The following is a 26217-nucleotide window of genomic DNA, read 5'->3' on the forward strand; positions in this document are numbered from 1 at the left end:
CTGTGTGAACAAGTGTTACAGTTACGGATCGCAATCTGAAAACGGGCAAATGGATTTCCTGGAATGAGTAACCAGTGAAATAGAAAAGAACACGGCAGGAGAGGACAACAAAAGATCACAGTCCAGATCTGTTTATTGTTACATTCGTTCCAAGTCAGGTTAAACACACCGCCAAACAGCATATTTCATTTCAGTGAGTTTTTCACATTACATATTCCTTTATTACTAAATGATGAATCCATCCCAAAATAGAAAAAGGCACCACAGGCAAAAAGAGGAAGAATTTCACTGACAGCAAAAAAGAAAAAAAAATATGACTAAATACAATAGGTTTGTAAGAAAGAGAACGTTACAGAAGTGTACAGTTTCTGCATATGTGAATACAAAAACTACTCTGGGGTGAAATCTGGTAATAAGCCCAGTACGTTCACGCCAGTAATGTCTATAAACTTCAAACTAGGTGCTTTGGACAGATGACTGACATGCGGGGCGCACACCAGCCCAGGACTGAGAATATGCTCTCCATCCCATAAAAGTAACTTTGCTTATCTAAAGAACATTAGAGCTGTAGAAATTTTGCAAAGTGCACATTCAGCTTTTAAGAGCTCATGAAGCGGTGTGAAGGACGCCATTCCCCTTGCGTTGAGGAGATCCTTGTGAACTTGCTGGACTTACGAGCTCTTAAGGGGCACTTTGACGGTCACCTGTAACAGAAATTGTACATCAGAAGTGGTCCAAACGAACAAGACATGCTGTTTATCCATTTCCTGAACCCCCCCCATTACACAGGAGCTGAAGCTCATCCATGGATTATTAACAGGGCTGAACCCATTCACCAATCCCAAGGGTTTTCAGGGTGGACTCTGGCAAGTCAAGTGGCTTTACTGTCATACAATCCCATATACCATATTGCAGCATACAGTGGTGTGAAAATGTCCCCCAGGACCGGTGATGCAACATGTACATAAACACAATCATTACTAGAGCCCCCTCTATTCACCATATCACTCCCGTCTTGCAGCAGCTTCACTGGCTTCCAGTTAAAGTTCCGCATTCAATTCAAAATTCTTCTGTTAACTTTTAAGGCTCTCCACACCCTCGCCCCTCCGTATCTGTCCAACCTCCTCCATGTTGCCATTCCCTCACGTACCCTTAGATCCTCTTCCTCCATCCACTTGACTGTCCCCTTCGGCCATCTTACCACCATTCTTCAGTTCTCTGTTCCCCAGCTCTGGAACTCCCTACCATCTGAGCTTATAAATATTGAATCCTTCCCACTTTTTAAATCTACACTTAAAACTCATTTGCTTATGACTGCTGTGATAGACAACCAGGAATCCTGCCCCGCCGGGATGCCCGGGGGAAGGACGGACCGGAAGAGCGTCACTTCTCTTCCCTGGGCGCCTAGACAGTCCTAGGGCCCTGGAGAACATCACTTCCGCCACACTAGGAAGTGCTGCTGGACCAGGGATGGTGTACGCTCTGAGTGCTTCCGGGTGCAAGGGCAGCACTTCCGCCACACTGGGGAGGGCTGCCGGAAGTTCATCATCGTGCACCTGGAGCACATCCAGGGCAGGATAAGAGGGGACACCTCACTCCATTCGAGGAGCTGGAGTCGGGTGGAAGAGGACGGAGCTTGCGAGACAGGAGTGGAGGCGGCCGAGCAAACTATAAATATTGTATATTTGCATGCACTATACATTGTTAGACATTCTGTTTAGAGACCCTGCTGTTCGCAAACCAGACGGGGCTGCACCTGTTCAGAAATTGGGGCGGGGCGGTGAAAGGTAAGCTTGCCTAACTCAGCTGCTGTTACCAGTTAAAGGATGCACTCTGGACCCCCTGGAGGTTGTAATGGACAAGTGGATTAAAGCAAAACTGAACACCATTATGAACAAAGCGGCACATCATCTGTCTGACGCAACACCACTGAAGACTTTCAGCCCATGAATCATTCAGCAGAAGTGCGTCAAACACTGGGGGGAGAACCTTTATGCCAACAGCAATATGTCTGCATTAATGGTACTGTGACAGCCAAGTAAAACGTTTTCTTTCTTTTTAATTTTCTTGCTCTAAAGTCATTCTGGTGTGTGTGTATATTTATCTATTTATTTACGTAAAGAGCTTCTGTAAAAAGCCAAATTTTCCCCCTGGGGACAAATAAAGTTCTACCTATCTGTCTGTCTAAAGAACATGGAGATGTCGCTGTGCCATCCTGGCTAAGGAGGTGGTGTTAAATGAACAAATAAAGTCCGCTGCCTGGTGGACAACAACTCATCGGGGTGCTCTTGACCAATCTGATCACAGAGCCTTTCCATGTGCAGTGGGGTTTGGACAGCGTGTGCCTTTTCTGCAGTCAACAATCTAACACACTTATTCAACCCTCGATCACAATGGCCTAATTTAGCTATCAATTAACCGCTGTAAATGCTGCAAGGGAGACACTCAAAAAGTAAATAAAAACACAATGCAAAGTCCGTAACAAATAAAAGCAAGTTGAGTATTTGCTAGAGAGAAATGCCAGTGATGCCATCTACTATGTGCAACACTCGACCTTTGATTACCCTTTAAGAGGTGTACTTCACCTTTCATGAGCACACTAATTTGGATTAAACATTAATCTCACTGGGTAATATTTATCTGTTTCAGTCTGGAGAAGCAGGAGACAGAGCTGGAGGTGGCAGAGTTAAAGATGTTAAGATTTGTATTGGGTGTGAAGAGGATGGACAGGATTAGAAACAAGGACATTAGAGGGTCAGCTCAGGTGGGACTGTTGGGAGCCAAAGTCAGAGAGGCGAGATTGTGTTGGTTTGGACATGTGCAGAGGAGAGATGAGGGGTATAATGAGCCAAGGGTACTAAGGATAGAGCTGATAGGCAAGAGGAGAAGAGGAAGGCCTAAGAGAAGGTTTATGAATGTGCTGAGAGAAGACATGAATGTGGTGGGTGTAACAGAGCAAGATGATGAGGACAGGAAGATATGGAACAAGATGATCTGCTTAAGCAACACCTAATGGGAGAAGCCGAAAGAAGTAGTTTGGGGAAACCTGCGGAGCGCCACTCGCCAGTCACAAAATGGTGACCTTTGGGTTATATAGAATAACGTGCATGATGGATAGCAACAACAGAGCTCCCGGTAAACAGCTTCTAACCTGCATGTGGCACTACGGCTATCTTAAATGTATATACGAGAGTGGAAAATGGTCCAGTTTGAGAGTTTCTATGAAAAAAATAAATAAACGCACGCTAAATATGCTAACTCTGTAAAGTTAAGTAGGCCCAACAACTGTTCTACCAACAATGCGACATGCAGCTAGAGTAGGTAAACCTAACAGACGGTATTCTGTTTTGTTTAGTAAGTAAACTAACTAAAGAGGAGCTAGAGAGACACACAGTTGAAATACGTACAGTTTTCACTTCAGTGTAGTTTTCCAGGCCGTATTCTCCCATCTCCCGGCCGACTCCAGAGGCCTTGTAACCACCAAATGGGGCCTGAGCACCAAACACATTATAGCAGTTTATCCTACAGGGTGAAAAAAAAAAAAAAAGATAATAGTGAAATAGGAATATAAAAACAAACAATAACTAACTAGAAGGCAGTAGGCTGCTTTATCTTCTGAAAACAGAGTGAAGCACACAATGAGAAATCACAATGTACACATCTCTGCTCTTCTACAGAAGTCATTTAACCCTTAAACTGCCACATACTTGGGGTTTAATGCACCCCTGGACGCCAAATACTTTTTTGCTGCACTTAAGTAAATGTTACAATTCACAAAGAAAAAAGTGAAATTTTAATGGAACACTTTTTTTTATGCAAAGAGCATCACAATTACTGCAACACACTGATCATTTTACACACTGACAATGAACTATAAAAACTACTAAAAAAACTACTGCAACAATCAATTATTATATGTACAAGGTACAACTGACGCCATTGATGAAATTCAGTAAATACCGAGCCAACTGTGCTTGAACTGGCTGCACGCAGAGGTAAGCGCTGATGTTTGTAGGCTCACCTAGTGCAGCGGCTGAATCCCAGGGACAGTGATGTTGCAGTTCTGCCGGGGCTGGCAGTGGTCATGAGTTGGCTGCTCAACGAATATACGGCATTGACTGATCAGCTCCAGCATGCTGGCAAATTGCTCAGGGAAGCGACTTAACTTACTAACTGAAATGAAGAGAGAGACAATTCACGTCTAACCCACTTCCTAACGGAGTACACGCACTCTTCAGGTCTTTCGTTGAATCCACGATTGACAGGAGCCTGCTCAGCGCCCGGTGCTCTGCCATGGATGTCAAACTGTCCAGATCCGTGCCTACAATAGTCTGCGCCTTCCTCACCAGTTTGTCCAGGCATGAGGCGTCGTCCTTTATGCTGCCATCCCAGCACATCACTGCGTAGAAGAGGGCGCTCGCCACAACCGCCTGATAGAACATCTGCAGCATCTTATGGCAGATGTTGAAGGACGCCAGCCTTCTAAGTGTTCTGGCGGTCCCAAACATGAGCGGCAGCAAATTCCTAGACTCTCTGCCACAATCTCACTGTGACTGCATTAAAATGACTGGACTCCTCAATAAACATCCTGTGTATCCTTTGCTTCTTTTACAAAGTGCTTTAACACTAAATTTTATGTTATCTGAGGGGGAAAAACCTGCAGGTTGGTGGCAGAATTGGCACTCCAGCCACCAGAAAAAACCCTCCCACTGTTCCATTCTATTTGACCTAGCGTGGCGTGGAGGTGTCACTCGTTGCATGGCTGCACTTGGGTCCTGAGTTGGTTTGTCATGTGGTGGGTGCTGCAATGTGGCATATCAGTGCCCGCAAAAAAACCTCTCTCTCTCTCTCTCTCTCTCTCTCTCTCTCTCTCTCGTTAAGGCAATTTGTACTAAGGCCGAGGGTTACAGGAAAACGGTAGGGTAACGTTCTAAAAACTGCCAAAAATCAGCCACAGTAACTGTTCATTATTATCATTATTACCTCACAGGATCTAATATGTTTTCAGATTCTCAGAGGGCCCCTTAAAGTTTGCTTTGACCAGCACCGCTCCACGAAGTTAATACATGTAGGCCGCAGCTGCTCCCCTTATACCAGTGTTTCTCAACCTTTATGGTCTCGACTCCCATTACCAAGTTTTGCCTCTTAATGTCATTGATGACATACTTAACAGCAATTGCAAACCACTGTCATGGTGAAACTAGTTCAATCAGTGGTTCTCCTTGTTGAGACAAGCGCACTTAGAAACGGAGAAACATACCACATAGGACTACCGATCGCTTACATGACACACCAAGACCTACACCCATACTGATGAAGGCAACCCGTGGTCCTCTGGCAACACGTCCCTGTGGTTGAGAAACACTGGCTCGTAAAACCCAGTTGCAGCCAACTGGTAAAATCAATGAAAACAACCCACAATTCACTGGGGGCTCAATCCAAGGGTTGAGAAACACCGCTTAACATGGACCTGGTGTGTAGACTCAAGAGACTCGAAGGTTGGTTTGTGCTAGTTATAGTAGATGTACCAGTGACCCACACCAGACCCAATGACCTGTATGCTTTGTAACAGACGTATGGCCAAATGGAGACCTAATTCGATGTGTGACTGTATTCGCATAGATTGGTAACGCAACAAGAGCCTTGCTTTGATAAATGGAGCCACCTATACATTTTATTATTTATATGCTGCAAAAGAAACACGTTTGCCCACTGTTAGTATCAAGTAAATATTTTGAAAAGGTCAACTTTGTGTTAACCATTTCACTCTTTTTCCTCGATAGTCAATAACAGATAGCAGTTGTTGCAATCTGAAGTTTTTAGGAATATGGGGACAAATTCACCACCCACCCATAAGGTGAACAATAATTCAAAGGCACCATCTAATAAATAAATAAATGCATGGCCAAAAATAACGTGAGTGGTGTCATATCCATGTTTACAATTTAGGTTGAAAATAAAAAGTATCACAGTGAAACCCACCAAAAAGTGCCAGCACGAATTCTGCTGGAAACATAGTGGGCTTTGTCGATGTCTTTAGTGAATACAGCGGCAGCCAATCCATATTTTGTATTGTTGGCCCGTTCAATTGCTTCATCCAATGATTTAAATTTCAAAACTTGCATAACAGGACCAAAAATCTACAGAAAAAGAAACAGAGCTTGTCATGTCATATCATCATCTAACCAATGTGGAGAAACAATTAAAAAATAAAAAGCTAGTTTTTATCAGGGGTGTCCAACTCCAGTCCTGGAGAGCTGCAGGTTTTCATTCTAACCACGTTCTTAGTGACCCGTTTTTGCTGCTAATTAACTTCTTTTGCCTTCGTTTTAATTACCTCGACTCAGACCCCTTAATTCTTTCTTTTTCCTTAATTAGCAGCCAAACAATAATGAGACACAGAACGAGCCACCACTTGACCATCTAACCACATTATCTGAACGTAAAGAAAGGTGAGGGTCTCAGTATAGTTGATCTCTCAGGTCAACAAAACATTTTGACGGCGTTCTTAGAAAAACCAGAAAATCAACCGTTTCGGAAATGTCTCTGCTGTAGCAGAATGAGAGCAGCAGCAAGCCGTGAAATTAAGTGAACAGGTTTAATTAACAGCAAGAATCAGCTTCTCATTAAGGAACTGGTTGGAGTGAAATTGATTGGAGTTGGAAGCCCCGGTTTAGCTGGTTATCTGTTGGCTCGTTTCACATCTCATTTCTGTTTGGCTGCCATTTAATGAAGAAAATCAATTGAGAGGACTGAATTCTTAAAAACAGGGCTATTAAAATGAAGGGAAAAACTGGTCAATTGTTAGAATGAAAACCTGCAGCCACTGCGGCCCGAAATTTGACACCCATGGTTTATATCATTAACAATGCTGAATATACATCAAGGGATGTTATGCGTAGAACATATAAAACATTACCGAGACAGCATCCAGAGCATTGTGTGCAGTTCTGCTCACCATGCTACAAAAAAGACATAGCAGCACTTGAAGCTGTGCAGAGGAGAGCAACCAAGTGCATCATGGGACTTAAGGACATGTCCCACTGTGACAGACTCAGAGAATTAAACCTGTTTAGTCTGAGCAGACAAGATTATGTGGAGACTAAATGCACGTCTTCAAAAATCCCTAAAGCCATTGATAAAGTACATCCTGCGGAATTGTTTCATCTTAAGGGTGAATTGCGTACTTGAGGACACCAGTGGAAATTCAGGAGAAGTGCACTTAGAACTGAAGTCAAAAAGTACTTCTTTACTCCAAGAGCTGTGGGACCCCAGTAACAAACTAATGAGACATGGGGTTGAAACAGATTTCCCCAATTTCAAGCTTGATCGCAGAATACCTCTACTTACCTACACGACCTGAACAACCGGTCTTCATTTTAGCCATTTATCTGCCCCAAGTCCTCACACTGTTAATAAAGCTGAACTCCTACAATAATGCGACTTACCAAACAGGGCAAAATGAAGGACTTCTGAAGTGACAAGTCCTGTTCTAAAGAGCCGAACTATCATCGGTTACAGAGGGGCCTACTGGTGTGAATTTTCCTCCACAGACAGACATATTTCATTTTATTCTGCATAACTGAAGGGGCTGTTTGACTTTACACCATCACCCACTAGCCCTCCAGCTATAGGAAGGTTGATACCTCTTCTCGGGCAATTGTCATGTTGTCCTGCACTTCTGCGAACACAGTGGGTTGGATGAAGTACCCTCTGTCAGCTGCTACCCCACCTCCACACATTAGTTTGGCTCCTTCTTTTTTTCCTGAACTGATGTAACCCAGGATCTTTTTAAACTGCTCCTCATCCACCTATGAAAACAGAACAGAACACATTTGACCTCAAATCATGGCTTCTACAAGGGCTTCTTAAGACTAATGCCTCGTCCTTCAAAAAGAAGCACACTTTAAATATATTTTTACATCAAAATATCCACAGCATCATCAAAACGGTGGAGCCAAGCATTGTCTATAAAATGTGCCAAGTGCGTTAGTGATTTCCTGCAAGCGGTGCGATTAACCTGGGAAAGCACATCAGGATTAGAGATGGTCCAATAATTAATGGCATTGTTAGTCACTAGTTACTCAGACCCTGGGCATTTGCCTTCAATATGGTAACACGGGCACCGTTTTCATTTTGTAATTGCATTTTCATTTTCAAAATTCATTCAGGGTGGAGGGTAACCATTTATGACAGGATAGTAGGTCAGGTCCTCCCACCAGTCCCCACAAATTGTTCAAGCACAGAGATTATTTCTCAGTTACTGCTAGTGACATAAACCTACTAAAGATACACTACTCGACACATGCTGACTTAAAGAACAACACACATTGCGAAATATACCAGCAATCAAGAACATTAAGAGACATCCTAGGAACAAGTGGCACATTTCTGTAGCTCATTTCATTCCATGTTTCCCACACCGGGTCTGCTGAGAGAGGCATACGCTCAATCATCAGTCATGCAGCACTAACACAAGCAATACATTAATACAAATCACTGGCATAATACTGTAGTTTAGAGTGTTGGGATTTACTTTTGAATGACTTGTTTAAATCAAATTAGGGCTGATTTGTACCTCTGCGTTGAGCTTACAGCATAGCCTGATGTGTACCTCCTCTGTGCAGACCCCCTACAACTCTGATTGGCCAGTTTGGTGACAATGTATTTCCTGACAAGCGTTTCCGTTCATCTTAGGTAAACGCAATCATCGACCACCGTCACCAATGATGCAGTCTTTGTAGTTCAAGGCAGATATTTGCTGTTTGCAGTTTATTAATTGAAGTTCCAGTAAGGCTCACTTGGTTATGGTCGCTATTATTTCTTGCCTATACAATGTAAAAAGGAAATGGATCGTTCACTTTCCTTGTGAGCTACAAACACTGCCAAGCAGTATTCAGATTTGTGCCTGCAGTATGGCGTGAAGCAGAAGAATAAACTGCTCTTGATGGCATAGCTTATGATGTAGGCTTGATGCTTAAGTATAAATCAGCCTTTAGAACAGGGGTGGGCAAAGTCAGTCCTGGAGGGCCGCCGTGGCTGCAGGTTTTTGCTCCAACCCAGTTGCTTAATTAGAAAACAATCCTTGTCAATAATTCAAATTCATGGCTTGTTTGTGCTTTACCTCTGCCATGTCAGGCCATTCTCATATCCTAGATTTTTTTTTCCTTTCTAAGGATACCATCCAAATGATTTGAAGTCTACCATGTATGAGTAATACTCAATCTTTCACTTTTTTCTCTTCACTTTCCTCCCAAGTATTTAATTAAACCAAATAGTGCACGATAAATACACACAGGTGTAAATGGTAACAAGCTAAATGGAGAACTGCTGGTTTCTTCTGTCATTTTGCATCTTATTACTAATAAGGAGCAATTAAAAACCAAGAAAACAGCTGTTTAAGACTAAAATAAACAATAAGGGTTCAAAATCTTAATGAGCGAGACAACTAAAATGAAGCAGAAGTGTTAATTGAGCAATAAGGACTTCTTATTAAGCATCTGGGTTGGAACAAACAACCTGCAGCCACTGCGGCCCTCCAGGAACGACTTTGCCCACCCCGCTTTAGAAGTACACATAAAGTTAAGACACTGGTCAACAGAGGGCGCCACAGAGCCCCAAACACGCATGCAAAAGTTCAAAACAAAGGGGTTTTATTTTTAAACAAATACCTCCACACAGCAATTATGTACACACTTCTTCACTCCTCTCAGGCAAGTGCTACCTGCCTCCTCTCCCAGCTCCTACTCGTCTGGACAAGGAAGTGCAGTTTCTTTTATTAAACACCTAGGAGTACTTCCGGTGCTAGGGTTTAACCTGCTGAATGTACTTTCAGGCCATATGGAAGTCCTAAACAGTGGGGAGTGCCACTCCCTGCACGGCCCCCTAGCGACACCCATGGCTAACATCAGGGCTGCACTGCAATACCCAGCATTCCCTGCAGGTGTCTGAATGTGTACCACAGCCCAGGGATGCTGCCATCTAGCATGTTGAGGGAGCATACAGCCTTGAGATGAAGTCTCTCCCAGTTTCTCCACTGAATTGACCTCCTGGCCAGTTAAGGACTTTGGGACAATCCAGGCAAGGGCACCAGCCCATAAGTGTCATTAATCACAACAGTTAACTTTCATGCTACGATAACAAAAATGACAAAACAGCTCAAAGTGCTTTATTATTGTAATAGCTAACAAGAGGTATAAAAAGTTAAAAAGTGTAAAAAAAACATTAAAAACTGTTCTATAAAAGGTTTTACACAAAAGACATGCCAACATAACTGATAATGCAAGCAAGTTAGATTTAATTACAAATGTATTTGTCCTAAAGCGGAAATTTGCATTTTTATAGAAGCCCATTAACCAAATTAATAAAAATATGAATATTATAACAAACAAACAAATACACAGCAGAACAGCTAAAAAGACAGAAAACTCCTGACTTAAGATAAATAAAGCAGTCACAGCGAGGCACTGCCAGGGGGCACCTGGATGGTTCCAGAGCCATGGACTGCAGCAATTCCGCCACACCAGGAAGGCCATTAGGGAGAACATCTGGGTGAACTATAAAAGGGGCCACCTCACTCCATTCGAGAAGCCAGAGTCGGGTGGAAGGTGGATGAAGCTTACGAAAGAGGAGTGGAGGCGGCACAGAAGAAACAACGAAAGTAAAAGGACTGAGAGTCTATTGTGGTGGTTGGTGCACTGTGTGTTGAGCAAAAGAAAATAAGTGTAGTGTGCATTTGCACTTCGCTGTCTCAGTCTGGGCACTGTCATTAAATATATAAAAATTATATTGTCATTTCACAATATATATACAGAATTTCTGCAAGTTACATGACCTTGTGTTATATTTATAGTTCGAGGTAAATAGGGGGAAAAGATACCAAAACATGATTGTCTCTTCTGCACTATTATGAACATTATAAATAATTATGGAAATAGGAATATATTTAAAACAGGCGAATACATAAAAAAAAAAATGAACACGCACTATGTTTTAATTAACTCCCCACAGTGTGGTCACCCACCCTTCTCCTGACCAGCTACTGTCTCTGTCAGTCCATTCCACCTACCCCTCTTTACCATATTATACAGTATATTATAGGGAGTGGGCGGCACGGTGGTGCAGTGGGTAGCGCTGCTGCCTCGCAGTTGGGAGATCTGGGGACCTGGGTTCGCTTCCCGGGTCCTCCCTGCGTGGAGTTTGCATGTTCTCCCCGTGTCTGCGTGGGTTTCCTCCGGGCGCTCCGGTTTCCTCCCACAGTCCAAAGACATGCAGGTTAGGTGGATTGGCGATTCTAAATTGGCCCTAGTGTGTGCTTGGTGTGTGGGTGTGTTTGTGTGTGTCCTGCGGTGGGTTGGCACCCTGCCCAGGATTGGTTTCCTGCCTTGTGCCCTGTGTTGGCTGGGATTGGCTCCAGCAGACCCCCGTGACCCTGTGTTCGGCTTCAGCGGGTTGGAAAATGGATGGATATTATAGGGAGGAATGAATACAATTTTCAAATATTTGATCTGGCTGGATAATTACATTAGAAAACAACTTCTTCTAGAACATTAAAGATGTAGCACACCCCCTGACTTCTAGCAAGTGCAGAGGTTGCCACCAGATTTACTGTACATAGCAAAGCCGCTGCTATCCTTGTAAAATGAGGGATGGATAGAATTGGGCCAACAACTAAAGCCCAACTGTATTTCCACACTGCCACCCAAATATTAGCACCACCCCAGGAAAATGCCCATAAAGATTTATCACATCCAACAAACAAATGTATAAATATCCTTATTTACTAGAATAACTACTTTCAAACACGGTAAAAAAAAATAATGACAAAAGTACTAAACAATACCACGTGAAGATATTTACAGTCCTAGAAAAAGTCCTTACTGTCGGTGATGGAAGAGGTTCTGGAAATGTTAACTATGGTTAAAGGATGGAAGGAAGTGCGGAATGGTCCCTTTTAATAAACTGCTTCCCAGAACTTGGATAGTTAAATACTGTCCTACCACCAGAGTCCAGAAGAATAGTCTTCAGAGGCACACCTCTGCTCAAAGAACATCGGTGGACTGGATTGGGAGGAAAAAACACACACAACCGTCCTTAAATCTGGTGGCCGAGCACCATCCTTCTCCACTATGAATGTCCAGTTAATGAAAGGTTTAGGAGCCGAGGATGATGAAGTTGACAAGAAAATGGCACAATCAAAAAATGCCGCCACATCCTTCTCTTCCGGTTTTAATCAGTACAGTGCATACAAACCACAAACTACAAACCCCCACAAGCCTCTCCGCTTCAGTGCAAATCTGTTTAAAAGGCACCGACCCCAATTTACAAACAGGAATCGGCACAACCAGTGTTATTCACATGACATACGTACACAGAAATAAAACCACCCCCAAGACTTCCTAAAAATAAAAATATGAAAAACAAATTGTTTTTATGAGTGGTACCTGTGGCCCTTGCTCAGTCTGCATATTAAATGGGTCTCCAACCTTCCTTTTCTTTGCCCTCTCCGCGCTGCACTCTATGAAGTCTTTGTACACGTCTTCTTGAACAAAAGTACGAGAGCCTGCACAGCAGCACTGCCCCTGATTGAAAAACAGTGCAAAATGCGCCTGCTCAACTGCATCCTCTACTGCAAGAAACACAAACGGTTAGAATATTAGGCACAGGCGCAATATTTTGAACATTTTTTTTACAAATATTTCTGTTATTATATAGCACAGCACTACTTCATAACAGGTAATCCACCTGAAGATAAGCATCTTCAGGCCTGGCCAGTACTTGCTTGGGAGGCCGTCTAGGAAAAGTTTAGATTGTTGCTGGAAGAGGTGCTGGAGAAGCCAACGGAGGGGGCACTTCTCCTGTGGTCCGTGGTCTGTGGGTGGATCCCAGTGCACTAAAGAATGGCAATGTCCTTTGGATGAGCTATACAACCAAGGTCCTGACTTTGTGGTCAGGAAAGATCCACAAGCATCAGCCCTGGATTAACCATGACGCCAAATAAGTAAGTGTTCTGGGCACCAAAGGAAAGGGGGTACCACAGAGTCCCCATCGTCTTTCACTACCACACTCGACTTTAACAGAGTTTTTTGTAATGTTGGACTTTACACTGCACTACCAAAATAAAAAGGTTACTTTTGCATACCCTGTGGCCAAAATTAAATAGTTTGGTTTAAAGGTGTTATCAGATATCACATTTGGTCCCGTCCCATGGCTTAAGAGTTTTGCTTTCGTTAAGTGTAAAATCAGCTGGCTTGATCTGGCAAGAAATGTAACAAAACCATCACCTTTAAGCTCTTTATTTTAATAGTAGACATTAAGCCCGTTACAATAACGGGCGCTAGAACAGTAGTGCATAAACATTAGTAGGAACAGTCTATTAAATGGCAAGGGACCTTGACCTCATTCTGTTTCTTGTAAGACAGTAATACTGGCTTTGATGTCCGTAATATGCCTTTAATTTTCTGTCACAACAGTGGGCAATCAGCAGAGTCTCCCCAGCAACTGATGTAATGTGTGGCGTGCAGCTGATAATTGTGCCTGTGGCTTTCCCCAGCAAGTATTTTAATCTGTGCTGGCGTGCAGCTGATTATTGTATATGTGGCGTCTCCCCAGCAATGGATTTTATGTGCGTGCCTGCGACTACCCAATCAGTACTCTCCCCAGCAATGATGACCTTTATTTGCTTATCATGCGCAGCCGCGGCTAAGCCATTCACTATGTGCCCAGCTTCCAGTGTGTGCGCGTCCACGCGGCACCGCCCCGCGCACTTCACCAGAAGACACGAAGACACACACACACACACACACAGGCACGCTGGACGCACACAGGGGTTTTATTAAAGGAGGAAGGATTTATTTTACTGATTTGTCATATAAGCAAGGTAAATTTAAAATCTCTTATTTCACTTTCAACTCTTAAGTCTTTATTTTTGTCAGTTAGAGCTTCCATTGTTGAAGGGGTTGGGCTGTGCTTAGGGCACCAGTTGGGCGTAATCCGACCCTGCTGGGCATCCTTTGTAAAGGGAGGGGTGTTTCCCAATGTTCTGGCTAAACTGCCCTCCATAGCCTAGTCATGCTAGCCCCCCTAATCATCCCCAGTCTCTAATTGGCACTCTCACCCATTAACCATATAATAGCTAATGTGTGGCGAGCTTACTGGCACACCATCATCAAGGTGGATGCCGCACATTGGTGGTGGCTAAAGTGGCTCCCCACTCTCTATGTAAAGCACTTTGAGTAGTGAGGAAAGTGTTCAATAAAACATAAGGAATTACTATTTTCATGATAAATCAGTTCTACCTGGAAATAACATATGAACAATATAATTAACAGGTCCATTTCAAAAATGACACCCCTAATTCTTCTCACAACTTGCTTGGCTATTCAAATAACAAGCACACACGAACACAGCGATGGTGGGGATTGGATGCCGAGTGGAAAAAAAAAAAAAAACTTCAAAACTTACAGTTTGCGTCAGACGCAATTATGAGGGGACTTTTGCCTCCCAATTCCAAAGTGACCTTTTTAAGGTTGCTGCTTCCTGAAGCCTTCTGGATCAAGTGGCCAACCTGTAAAGTGATAGAGAATACACGTCAACAAGGAGCGTCACTTGAAATCTAAAATGCCATATATAAAATGTAACCACGGCAACTTTTTTGTTGTTATTCTATTTATTCACCTTAAACAATTTCTTGTATTAGGAATTTGTTATTTTTTTGCATACCCCTTGGAGTTGGGGTGCAGGATCAGCCATTTTACAGTGTCCCCGGAGCAACTGCAGCTTAAGGGTAAAGTGCATGTTGGGGGGAAATGCTGTGCTGAAGTCACCAATAAATAAGCTTTCATTTAGGACAAAAAAATAATATATTTGCATTAATTTATTTCTTCCATGAAAAGTTAAGGACTTTTAATACAAATGCTCCTCATATCAAGTCAAGAGTATTTAATGTCATTTCATCCATATACAGTAGTACAGCATACAGTGAAACGAAGCAACGTTCCTCCAGGACCATGGTGCAACATAAAACACAGGACAACGAAGAATCCACGACACATAAAGACGCATAATATAAACCAAAGTGCATGTGAGTCAAATGTACAACATTGCAGAATAGAACACAGATATCAGACTGTTCCATGAGTGTTCAGGAGTCTGACTGCTTGGGGGAAGAAACACATTCTGGTGGTGAGGGCCCGAATGCTTCAGTACCTTTTTCCCAACTGCAGGAGTGTAAACAGTGAATGTGAAGGGTGTGTTGGGTCATTCACAAGGCTGGTGGCTTTGCGGATGCAGCGTGTGGTGTAAATGTCCATGACGGAGGGAAAAGACACACCGATGATCTTCTCAGCCGTCTTCACTATCTGTTGTAGGGCTTTGCGATCCCTGACCGTGCAATTTCCAAACCAGACAGTGATGCAGTTGCTCAGGATGCTCTCAATGGTTCCTCTGTAGAATGTTGTTAGAGTAGCTGGTGGAAGATGGGCTTTCCTCAGCCTAGGCTGGAAACAGATCCGCTGCTGGGCTTTCTTGGCTAAAGTGCTGGTGTTGTGGGACCAGGTGAGGTTCCCTGCCAGGTGGACACACAGGAATTTGGTGCTAGTGACGACGTCCACAGTTGAGCGGTCAATGTTCAGTGGCAGATGGTCACTCGTAGTCTTCCTAAAGTCAACAATCATCTCCTTTGTGTTGTCGTCATTCAGAGACAGCTTATTGGCTCTACACCAGTCTGTTAACCGCTGCACCTCCTCTCTGTATGCCGACTCATTGTTGTTGCTGCTGCTGATGAGACCCACCACAGTTGTGTCATCTGCAAATTTTGTGATGTGATTAAAGCTGTGCGTTGCTGCACAGTCATAAGTCAGCAGTAATGGACTGAGCACACAGCCTTGAGGGGCTCCAGTGCTCAGTGGTGGTGGTTCTGGAGATGTTGTTTCCAATCCTGACTGACTGAGGTCTCTCAGTCAGGACATCCAGAATCCAGTTACATAGGTAGGCGTTCAGCCCCAGCAGGCTCAGCTTTTCCATCAGCTGCTGAGGAATGATCGTGTTGAATGCTGAGCTGAAGTCAAAAAACAGCATTCGAACGTATGTGTTCTTATTGTCCAGATGAGCGAGAGCCAGATGGAGAGTGGTGGCTATTGCATCATCTGTTGAATGGTTCCGGCGGCAAACAAACTGCAGGGGGTCCAGTGAGGGAGGCAGCAGAGTTTTGATGTGCCTCATGACAAGCTTCTCAAAGCACTTCATAATGATGGATGCGAGTGCAACGGGATGGTAGTCATTGAGATTGGACACTTGTGACTTTTTTGGCACGGGAACTGTGGCGGTGTTTTTGAAGCAGGTTGGGACGATGGCGGTGCTCAGGGGGATGTTGAAGATGTCCATAAAAATGTCTTCCAGCTGGTCTGCACATTCCCTTAGTACTCTGCCAGGAATATTGTCTGGTCCTGCAGCCTTCCGTGGGTTGACTCTTCGTAGAGTATTTCTCACATCAGCTACAGTCAGATTTAATGCCTGGTCACTAGGAGAGGTGGTCTTCCTCATCAACACGTTGTTCTGTGCTTCAAACCGTGCATAGAAGTTATTCACGGTTTGAATAATCATATGTGCTGATCCTATCCATATTGGGTGTTTTATGAGAGAAAAGGCACTGAAAATTAAACACTGAAAAGTGGAAGGTTAATCAATTTAGGCAATTCTCACTTGATGTACTAATACTTTAAGGATTTGAGAAAGAAAAAAAAAAAAAAAATTTTCTGCTTTGCTAATTTTTACATGTCAAACATTTTTACTAAGGAAACGTGCATTAGAACAGCATATATGAATCAAAAATAATCACGCACACCCTAACATATGCATATTCAACACACCTATAACTCACCAGCCTCTTTATTAGGCACACATGTTTAACACAAATGTAATCAGCCAATTAAAAGGCAGCAACTCACTGCATTTTGGCCTGTAAATGTCAAGATGACCTGCTGAAGTTCACACCGAGTGTCAGAATGGAGAAGAAAGGTGACTGAAGTGACTCTGAATGTGACATGGTTGTTAGTGACTGACGGACTGGTATGAGCATTTCACAAAACTGCTGATCTACTGGGATTTTTACAAACAACCAACTGTAAGGGCTGTGTACAGAGAATGGTGTGAAAAAACAGAAAATATCCAGTGAGCGGTAGTTTTCTGGGTGAAAATACCTTGTTGATATCAGAGGTCAAAAAAGAATGGCCAGACTGGTCCAAGCTGATAGAAAGGCAACTATAACTCAAATAAGCACTCGTTATAACTGAAGTATACAGAAGAGCATCTCTGAACACACAACACATCAAATCTTGAAGGAGATGGGCTACAGCAGCAGACCACCACACCAGGTGTCACTCCTGTCAGCTAAGAACAGACGACTGATGCCTCAACAAAGTAGGACAATAGAAGACTGCAAAAACATTGCCTGGTCTGATGAGTCTCGAGTTCTACTGCGACATTCAGATGGTCGGCTCAACAACAGGAAAGCATGGATCCATCCTGTCTTGTATCAATGGTTCAGGCTGGTGGCGGAGGTGGTGTAAGGGTGTGGAGGGTACTTTCTTGGTACACTTTGGGCCCCTTAGTACCAACTAAGCACACTGGAGTATTGTTGCTGACCATGTCTCTCTCTTTATGACTGCCAACTACTAATGGCTCCTTCCAGCACTAACATTCCAGGTCACAAAGCTCAGATCATATCAAACTGGTTTCTTGAACATGACAAGGAGTTCACTCGACTCAGACGGTGCTCTACTGGATTGAGATCTGCCGACAGTGGAGGCCTTTAGGATGTGGGGGAACGGGAGATTCACATCAAGGATGTCTAGCCAACAAATCTGCAGCAACTGCGTGATGCTATCATGTCAATGTGGACCAAAACCCCTGAGGAATAATTCTTTAATAATAATAATTCTTTACATTTATATATGCTTTTCTCACTACTCAAAGCGCTCTCCACACAGGGAGGACCTGGGAAGCGAACCCACAATCTCCTTACTGCAAAGCAGCAGCACTACCACTGTGCCACCTGTCTATAGTGTCCTTAATGTTTCCAGTACCTTGTTGAATCGATGCCATGAAGAATTACAACAGTTGTGAAGGCAAAAAGGGGGTCCAACCTGCTACTAGTTAGGTGTACCTAATAAAGTGGCCTATGAGTGTATATATACACACAGAAACCAAAAGTACTTGGTGTACTCCTAGATGGGCTTAAAGTGGAGTAGGACAAACAAACTAATGTCCTTTACTACACTACTGGCACAGACTTATCTCGCTCAACTGGAAGAATCCTAACTCTCCTATTCTAAGTCAGTGGGTCACTGGTGTTATATACTATTTGAAACTGGAAAAAATCAAATTCTCAGTTAGAGGATCTGAGCAGAACGTTTTCAAAACTGGCAGGATCTCATCAATAACATTTCAGAATAAGCATTTAAAAGCACTGAGGAAGTAGATTCTCGCCCCATTTCTTTTTCTTCTCCATTTATCTTTATTCACTTATTAATTCATCTATTTACTCATTTTTACTAGCTTTAAGTTTTACTGCGCTGGCCATGCTCTCTCAGGGGTGGGGGTTGATTTGTTTTCGATCCTATTTTTGTAAAAATTGATCTATTTGTGTGGAATGCTGTTTGATTTCAATGAAATCAATAAAATTAAAAAGAAACCAAAAGTACCAAAGATGGACACCAACAGCACTGCTCTATGTGGTTAAAGTTTAGTCTCTACTAATTATCAGTCTTGACTACAAGTACACACATAGGGTAGTCCAGATCTAACTATGCAACGTTTAATGCAATGCAATGAAATAATTGCATAGTTAGATCTGGACAACCCTGTACAAATATGGAGAAAGTGCCTGTCAACGAACAGGAAACATTATTAAAAACAAAACAAAATTACCAAGAGATACAAAATGTATACCAAAATACACTCCATTTTCCCTATAAACGGTTGGCCTGGTCTGGTCTGGTCTAGGGCAGTGCAATAAACACACTTCTCCACTAATTCATCCTTTGATCAATTTGCTCCCATCACCCCACTGATAACGACGCACATTACCTCACGAAACTGATTTGCATTTTCCTGCCTTTTTAAATCTGAACACAGTACCCCTTTTGGTGGGTGGGGTGGTGTCATTTCAATGGCCCGCCACAAAGATTGCATTCATGATACAAAACATAAATCCAAAAAACAATGGCTACTTTGTTTCCCAGATGACTGGAGAGGAGACAATGTGCTTTCCACACGGAACACCTCGACGACAGATAAGAGAAACTGCTCTCACACACACAGGGGGTATTTCTTTTGTAAGATAACAGGCATATATTTGCAGTTTTTGTTATACGGACACCCCACACAAATATGTGACTAGTTGAAAAAGTTACATATTGAGGTATAACCTTGGAAAGTTTCCTTTTGTTTTTTTAAGGCTGCAGATAGAGTGCATCAGACAGAATAACTAAATCCTGTACAAACATCTGCACAACCAAAGCAGCAGTTACGATATTTTAATTGACAAACAGGCAACTAAACTAACTTCGCATATAAACAAAGAGGAGGAATGGGTTCCATGTACAGTACGGAGGCTGCAAGTCTTGCTATTGTGCCATCAGTTAGATAAAAGGTGGATGAATTATGGAGCGAGAGTCCAAGCTGCAGCTTGTGTTTGACGACACCACCCGTCCCCTCTTAATGTTGTGAATGACTGAGTGCAAAGGGACTTCATTTGCTATCTTATGAAAGTCTATTTATCGTCTTGTATACATTTTACTTTCTAACAAGGGGATAAGGCACCGAGCCACACCACATACTGACCTCAGTTGAGCCAGTGAAGGCCACTTTGTCCACATCTTCGTGTGAGGCGATGGCAGCACCAGCAGTTGGGCCGTACCCAGGCACAATGTTCACAACGCCAGCTGGGAAGCCTGCCTAAAAAAAGCAAAACAAGATGCAGTGTCAGAAGCCAACACTAATAAAAAGGAAGGAGTTGGAAAAAGCAAAACAATAAGCTAAAATTTATCAGCACTGCGGAGAGATGGACACCAAGTGTGCAAGACTGCCATTCACCTGTAGGAATTGCAAGTAGGCAGGAACAGACCTGAGACATCTGGGGGAGCTTGGTGGGTTGAATGGCCGGCTCACGTCACCATTTTTCTAATTTTTTTAAAAATCTTTTTAGGCTTTTCTAGGACCTAATTAGTTTACATCTTGCCTGAAGAAGAGGCCCACGTTGCCCTCGAAAGCTTGCATATTGTAATCTTTTTAGTTAGCCAATAAAAGGTGTCATTTTGCTTGACTTTTCACTAGGACTTAATTAAAATTAGAACAAGAGAACGTATATAGAGGATGACTGAGGTTTTTAATGTAGCAGTCCAAGGTCTTCACTAGACTACTGTCATTTTTTTTCCTCTTCTAAAACAGGACTATAAATCTGTTTCTTATAGAATATCATATACTACTGTAGCCAAAGTGTGCAACTGTGGTCTGCAAGTTTTAATCCACATTACATTATTTTACTTATAATGGGTAGCTGAGGTCACGGATAGACACAGCTGAAGCCACGTAAACACGAAGCACAGATAAGAAGAAACAAAAGGAAGCAGGATATCAAAAGATAGTAAGTATACCCCGTGGTTTGACAGTCATTTTATGGTCAACAGTTGCCGGTGTGCTACTTAAAATTGAAGTGCGCCAGCAGAAGATTGCAAGCCATGTCTGGCTTACATCCTGCCTGAAGAAGAGGCCCGAGTTGCCTCGAAAGCTTGCATATTGTAATCTTTTTAGTTAGCCAATAAAAGGTGTCATTTTGCTTGGCTTTTCTCTACATTCATAATGGCTAACACGGTACAACACCCAAGTACTACAACCCATGTCTGGAAAATTCACGTCCTTATTGTGGAACAAAAGACTGAGAAAATTAGAAAAGCTCTGGCAACTGCACTGAAAAAAATTAAAGCTCGCCTACGGTGGGATGCAAGACATCGCTCCTGCCCGTACCTATGAAATATGCCATCCCGTGCTCTCTCAAGGAGGATGGAGCAGACTACAGGAATCCCACAGCTGCTTGGTGCTTTGCCAGGAGCTTCCTTCGAAATTATTATTGTGAGCCTCAACCGATATTAAAAAAAGCTAAGAGTATCCTTTCCTTAGTGTTCATTTTTTTTTTCTTCATCTTAGAATTACCACTGCACCATTATATTTTCCTGCCTTATATTTTTATATATCATTAAATATTATATCATTATATACAATGATATAATAGGTTCATAACTTGATGTACTGTATTATATATCTTATATATAAAGGAGACTAACAGTACTGCAGTCCTTTATGCATGTTATCATCCAGTTGACACTTGGTAACCACAAGGGGGCGCCAGAGCGCCCCAGACACAGCAATATAGTCCAGGATAAATACAATAAAAAGTTTTTATTTCACAAAGTACCTTCCAATGAACACGTTTCCAAAAATTAGCCACAATCTTTTATTTATATTATATAATTTTCATTGCATTCGTAGTCGGAGTCCCGACCTGATTGTATGGGTGGTTACCTACAAGGTAACGCATGGGGTTGGTCTGCCATTTGGGACCCTCTTCAGTTGCGAGAAGCAGATCATGGAATGTTGCATAGTTTACTGTCAAATAATGCAAAGGGTACGCAACATGTGTTTCGCCCCTATTTGGGCTCATCAGGCGTACACACTCTACTGCTCCCCTTGCGGGGATCGAACCTCGGACATCAGCGTCAGAGACGAAGTCCCTTTACGCTGCGCCACGGCGTGTAGTTTGTTTATTTGACAGCCTGTAGATCGGAGTATTTACATTCACTGCATTCGTAGTCTGAGTCCCGACCTGATTGAATGGGTGGTTACCTACCAGGTAACGCATGTGGCCGATCTGCCACAATCTTGGGGTCTTTTATGTATGTTATGATTCAGTTGACGCTCAGGAACATTTCTGGTGTGCTCCGTAAAAGCAACCGACAGTTTAATCATGAAAAATCCGTAGAGTTATTTGTCTGTCATTTAATATTCGTTTTTGTCAATTATATTTTCATCTTGCATTGTTCTTATTGTAACACTGTTGTTGTAGTAATAGAATTAAATCAACCTAATATTAATTTTATTGATGTTTTCTTTCAGTGTCAAAAATTCTGCATGTAAAAACTTATTACTACACCCATCCATCCATCCATTATCCAACCTGCTATATCCGAACACAGGGTACAAGGCAGGAACCAGTCCCGGGCAGGGTGCCAACTATTACTACACCACAAAACAAAATCTGTCCCATTGCGTTTTTTTTAATCATATTTTTCTCAAACAATTAAATTTTTTTTTCCTCCCAGGAAATGCAAAAGGATAATTCCGTGCCAGACTAGGGGGTAGCAGAGTACGCGGATCCTTCCTCATTTTCTTCGGCAGACCAACCACGGGAAATTTCGCCTGGACTCGAGGATGTCAGTTCCGGTTCTGGACCCGATGGCGTCACTTCCCTTTGTCCGGCTTTAAAACTGCCATAATTGCCATTTTGTTCTATTGTTGGAATGAAGTCTGTGGAGACCTATTATTCATGGAACCAAACTTTCATCTTTGGCAGCCTAATTCAAGTATATGGGTGGCTGCTCCCCAAACCCCACCCTGTGTCCGTCAATTCCTTTCCCAATATATCTATGTTTTTTTTTTTGGTTTAGTGAAAGCTGCAGTTTCTAACAAACATATTCCCAAGGACAGCATGCCCCCTACTGGATTCAACTACAAAGCGCAAAGACTCACCTCTTTAACCAGACTTGCAACATAAAGAGCAGTCAGCGGGGTCTGTTCAGCAACCTTCATCACCACAGTGTTGCCTGTGGCCAGAGCTGGACCCAGTTTCCACGACAGCATCAGCAATGGAAAGTTCCACTGAAAAGACATTAAGCAAGGATTCCATTAACAAACACAGCTCCATTCTGTTGTGATTAAAATGTAAGTGATTACCTAATCCGATCCCTTTGTCAATACCCTGTTACATAAGCAACAACAAAAAAACTAAAATCAAAAGCAATGGAATTTGACAACACAAACGATCAACACCTTACTATGAGCCACCCACATGTACTGCTTGGTCTATGCCATCTTTACTGCATGTTCATTCAAATTTGAATAACTCTTCCTGACAAGGGTGACACCGGTCACAGGCTAACCCAAGAGCATTTTTCCAACCCCAGATGCTCCCAAGTAAGAAAAGAGATATGATCTTGAAAAGTACCAGTTGCACTCAGATATTCTCCCATAATGCTAAGCTGTTCATCTTATCAAATGGAGTGGGCCCATCATATGTGCACACGAAAGTCATTTCATCCACTCATACTCACGAGTTCATTATTTCAAGCACAATGCAGGATTTGCAGCCACAGGTGCAGACAGAAACGTCAACTCAACACAGTGAACCATTTCCGCACGCACCTTATGATGAGGCCAAGGGAAAAACGTCAACACCAGAAATGAAACCCTTAGATTCACAATCCTTAGGTTCACACCCCTGAGGCATCCATCAGCTCCAGAAATGAAACCCATAGGTTTGCAAGCTTGATGCTTCCCAGTCCTCAGTTATGTCCCATCATCCTGTCCATGAAAGCCATAAACAACTCAGTAGATAACGTGCACCCTTGGCCGACTCCAATGCCCACAATAAACAGTCGGACTATAGCATAAACTCTTGTTTCACAATTGCAGGGACCCAGTGGCATATAACAGAATGATAAACTTTTACAACACAATCCTCATGAAACATTTCAGTCTAAAATTCTCAAATTCCACAAAGCACAAGTAGACTCCCATGATCCTCCGGATTGCCTACAACCAGGCAAAGATTGTCCACTGTCTGAAACCCTTGAAGGCAAAATCCACATTGTTTCTGCTCGACCAGAGTTGCAGATACTAGACAAAGCCTTCATTCCAGTACTTCACAATAAGCTTTTCTATGGAATCTGAGAAATGAGATCCTTTAATAAATTTAAACATTCTAGCTTTTAATGTGAACATCTGCTCCAGTCAGCCAGTCTCCAGCTTCTATGCAACAACTAATAAGCAAGTTATCCAGAACACTCCCACAATAATGGTGGCTGAGGTCCTGGATGTGATTCAAATAGCTCAGTAGCACCAAGACTGCACGGGTAAATGAAGGTAATGGATATTGTGAGGGTATTTTGGATAATTTGCTTCTTAGGTTTTGCATAGACGGTGGAGACTTGTGGTTTCCAACCTTGGGTTTAGGAGTTCCTCAAAACATGACTTCAACATTCTCAGTTGAAGTCAAGATTCCCCCCATCCTAACAATACTCCGACTTACACGTGCTAAATCATCAAAAGGTTTGCCAAGACCTCTCCAAGGCCATAGAAAAGCCATTCTCCACAATCTATACATGGGCTCGTTTCTGCCACTGCTGCCACATTTTTGGCCTCTTCTTACTCCCATAATCAAACCTGCAGATCCTTCAGATTATATTATATGGAAGACTTCAGTCAAGGTGACAGCTGCCTTGACCAGTGGCTTCAACTAACAGGTCCCTAGGGTTGCCACCAAGACAATTCACCAACCACCTTTTACCAAATGTCCCTTTATTAGTGTACTAGCTGTACCTCGTGGCTGCACCCACATAGTAATTAAACAGGACAAACATGAAAAATCAATAGACGTTGGCACTGTATCTGATCGTGTTCAGCTCTGACGGGAGAGCATTCCCCGAGTGGGGAGAAAAGCACATGGCCGTGATCTCTCTGGTAATCAGCAGCTACCCCCTAAAACAAACGTAGTTCCGATCGCTCTCTCAAAAATGTCAAATGTTACTCCTTAATCTGTAGATGATAATATCTGCTGAACAAACAGGTATCACTAGCTAAGAGGAGGCGAGGTGCACTCCAACACGTGGAGAGACGCAGACCAACTCGAACAGAAGCTGGCGTGTGAATGAGGAAGGCCCCGCCACCCTTGCTCTCGGCCCACAGCCACTCTGTTGGATTTGCATAAATACATCAGTACCACAAGCGAACAATGGAGAAGTCGCAAAATCAACCAGAAAGTTCCAGCAAACTATAGAAAACAACCAGATCTAAATCTGTTAAGTAATTCTCTCGTGAACAGTCGACAGACATACTGTACATACAGAACACGCTGGTACCACGAAATTTTTAAAACTGTTTCTTAGCGGGCACCTATGGGCCAAGGGTAACCTACATTCCAAATTTCAAGTCCCAAGTCCTCAGGGTTCAGGAGATTTCGTGATTAGTGAGTCACTGGTAGTTGGCTTTTATATATAGAGATTAGTAAATCTGATGCTCAGGTTCCAGCAGATTCTGCTCTCAAATCTCTCTTTTCTAGTTCCTAAAAGCAGTGCGATTCTAACATTTTTGCAGTGCGCTTTAAAAACGGTTTAGTTCTGTGCATTTTGCCGCCGTCTTAGCTACAGCTGCAGAATTGTCCCGTTTTTACAAACATCTCTCTAGCTATTGACAAGTCATTGAGAGAATCACTGGGGGCCTGTTATTCTTTACCAAGACTTCAGTTCACCTTCTGCTAAAACCGCACATAAAGCTCTTTCACCGAAAGCCCATGGCAAAAGTCTTCTCTCTCTCTTCAGACCCTGTCCTAGTTCTGCCCTCTCTTAAAGATGGAGGTTCAAGATGTAGACTGTTAAAAAGTGTTTTCTCTACATTGGCCACAGGCAAAATAAATGCCCAAAAATCACTATTATGACACAGGTCTGTCCAACAAGACTAACAGACAAACACCTTGTTACTAATTGCTTACCGGTTTGAAATGGCACTTTTGTTGTCACAACTCGAGTCTCACCTTATCTAAACAGGGGCCACTTTCTCCCTATTAACAATCCATTAATCAGATTTAAATAATGGATAAAAAACAACATCCTGTTAACCAACTAGCTGGACCTCAGAAAAAGCGGTGAGAAACCAGTTTACTGTGCCAAGCAATGACAAAATGTTGACATGATCATAAAACCATCAGAGCCAACTCTATTCTGAAGCACGGATAGAGCGAACTGAATGATCTACTCACTGGAATGATCTGACCGCACACTCCAACTGGCTCATGGCGGGTATAACAGAAGAAGTTGCCATCGAGGGGAATGTTCTTTCCATGCCATTTGTCTGCCCAGCCTGCAAAGTACCTGTGTAGTAAGGAGGAGA

General features: G+C 42.8%; 2 protein-coding genes across 6 annotated transcripts in view; both read right to left on the bottom strand.

Annotated features, from left to right (window-relative positions):
• Nucleotides 1-26217, bottom strand: part of LOC114669151 (aldehyde dehydrogenase, mitochondrial-like) — a 177465-nt gene that overhangs the window by 137828 nt on the left and 13420 nt on the right. The window contains exons 5-13 of one of the 3 annotated variants that reach the window (XR_007933891.1): nt 26087-26198; nt 22804-22932; nt 19843-19956; nt 14464-14566; nt 12444-12628; nt 7647-7811; nt 5983-6140; nt 3408-3522; nt 294-704 (exon numbers count right to left, since the gene is read on the bottom strand). The exons of 1 other annotated variant lie outside the window; for it this stretch is intronic. Coding sequence is in view for 1 of the 2 variants with exons in the window: in XM_028825285.2 (XP_028681118.2) it covers nt 672-704; nt 3408-3522; nt 5983-6140; nt 7647-7811; nt 12444-12628; nt 14464-14566; nt 19843-19956; nt 22804-22932; nt 26087-26198 (1114 nt within the window). In the remaining variant the exon portion in view is untranslated. Of the gene's footprint in view, nt 1-115; nt 705-3407; nt 3523-5982; nt 6141-7646; nt 7812-12443; nt 12629-14463; nt 14567-19842; nt 19957-22803; nt 22933-26086; nt 26199-26217 lie in introns of those variants that run through there. One more of the 3 variants, XM_028825285.2, reaches the window with a different exon arrangement.
• The window catches only part of LOC114669145 (acyl-CoA dehydrogenase family member 10-like), a 195828-nt gene that overhangs the window by 92577 nt on the left and 77034 nt on the right, over nt 1-26217 (bottom strand). The gene's annotated exons all lie outside the window — the stretch shown is intronic.

Source organism: Erpetoichthys calabaricus, chromosome 18 (genome assembly GCF_900747795.2).
Source record: "Erpetoichthys calabaricus chromosome 18, fErpCal1.3, whole genome shotgun sequence".
NCBI classification, from domain to species: domain Eukaryota; kingdom Metazoa; phylum Chordata; class Cladistia; order Polypteriformes; family Polypteridae; genus Erpetoichthys; species Erpetoichthys calabaricus.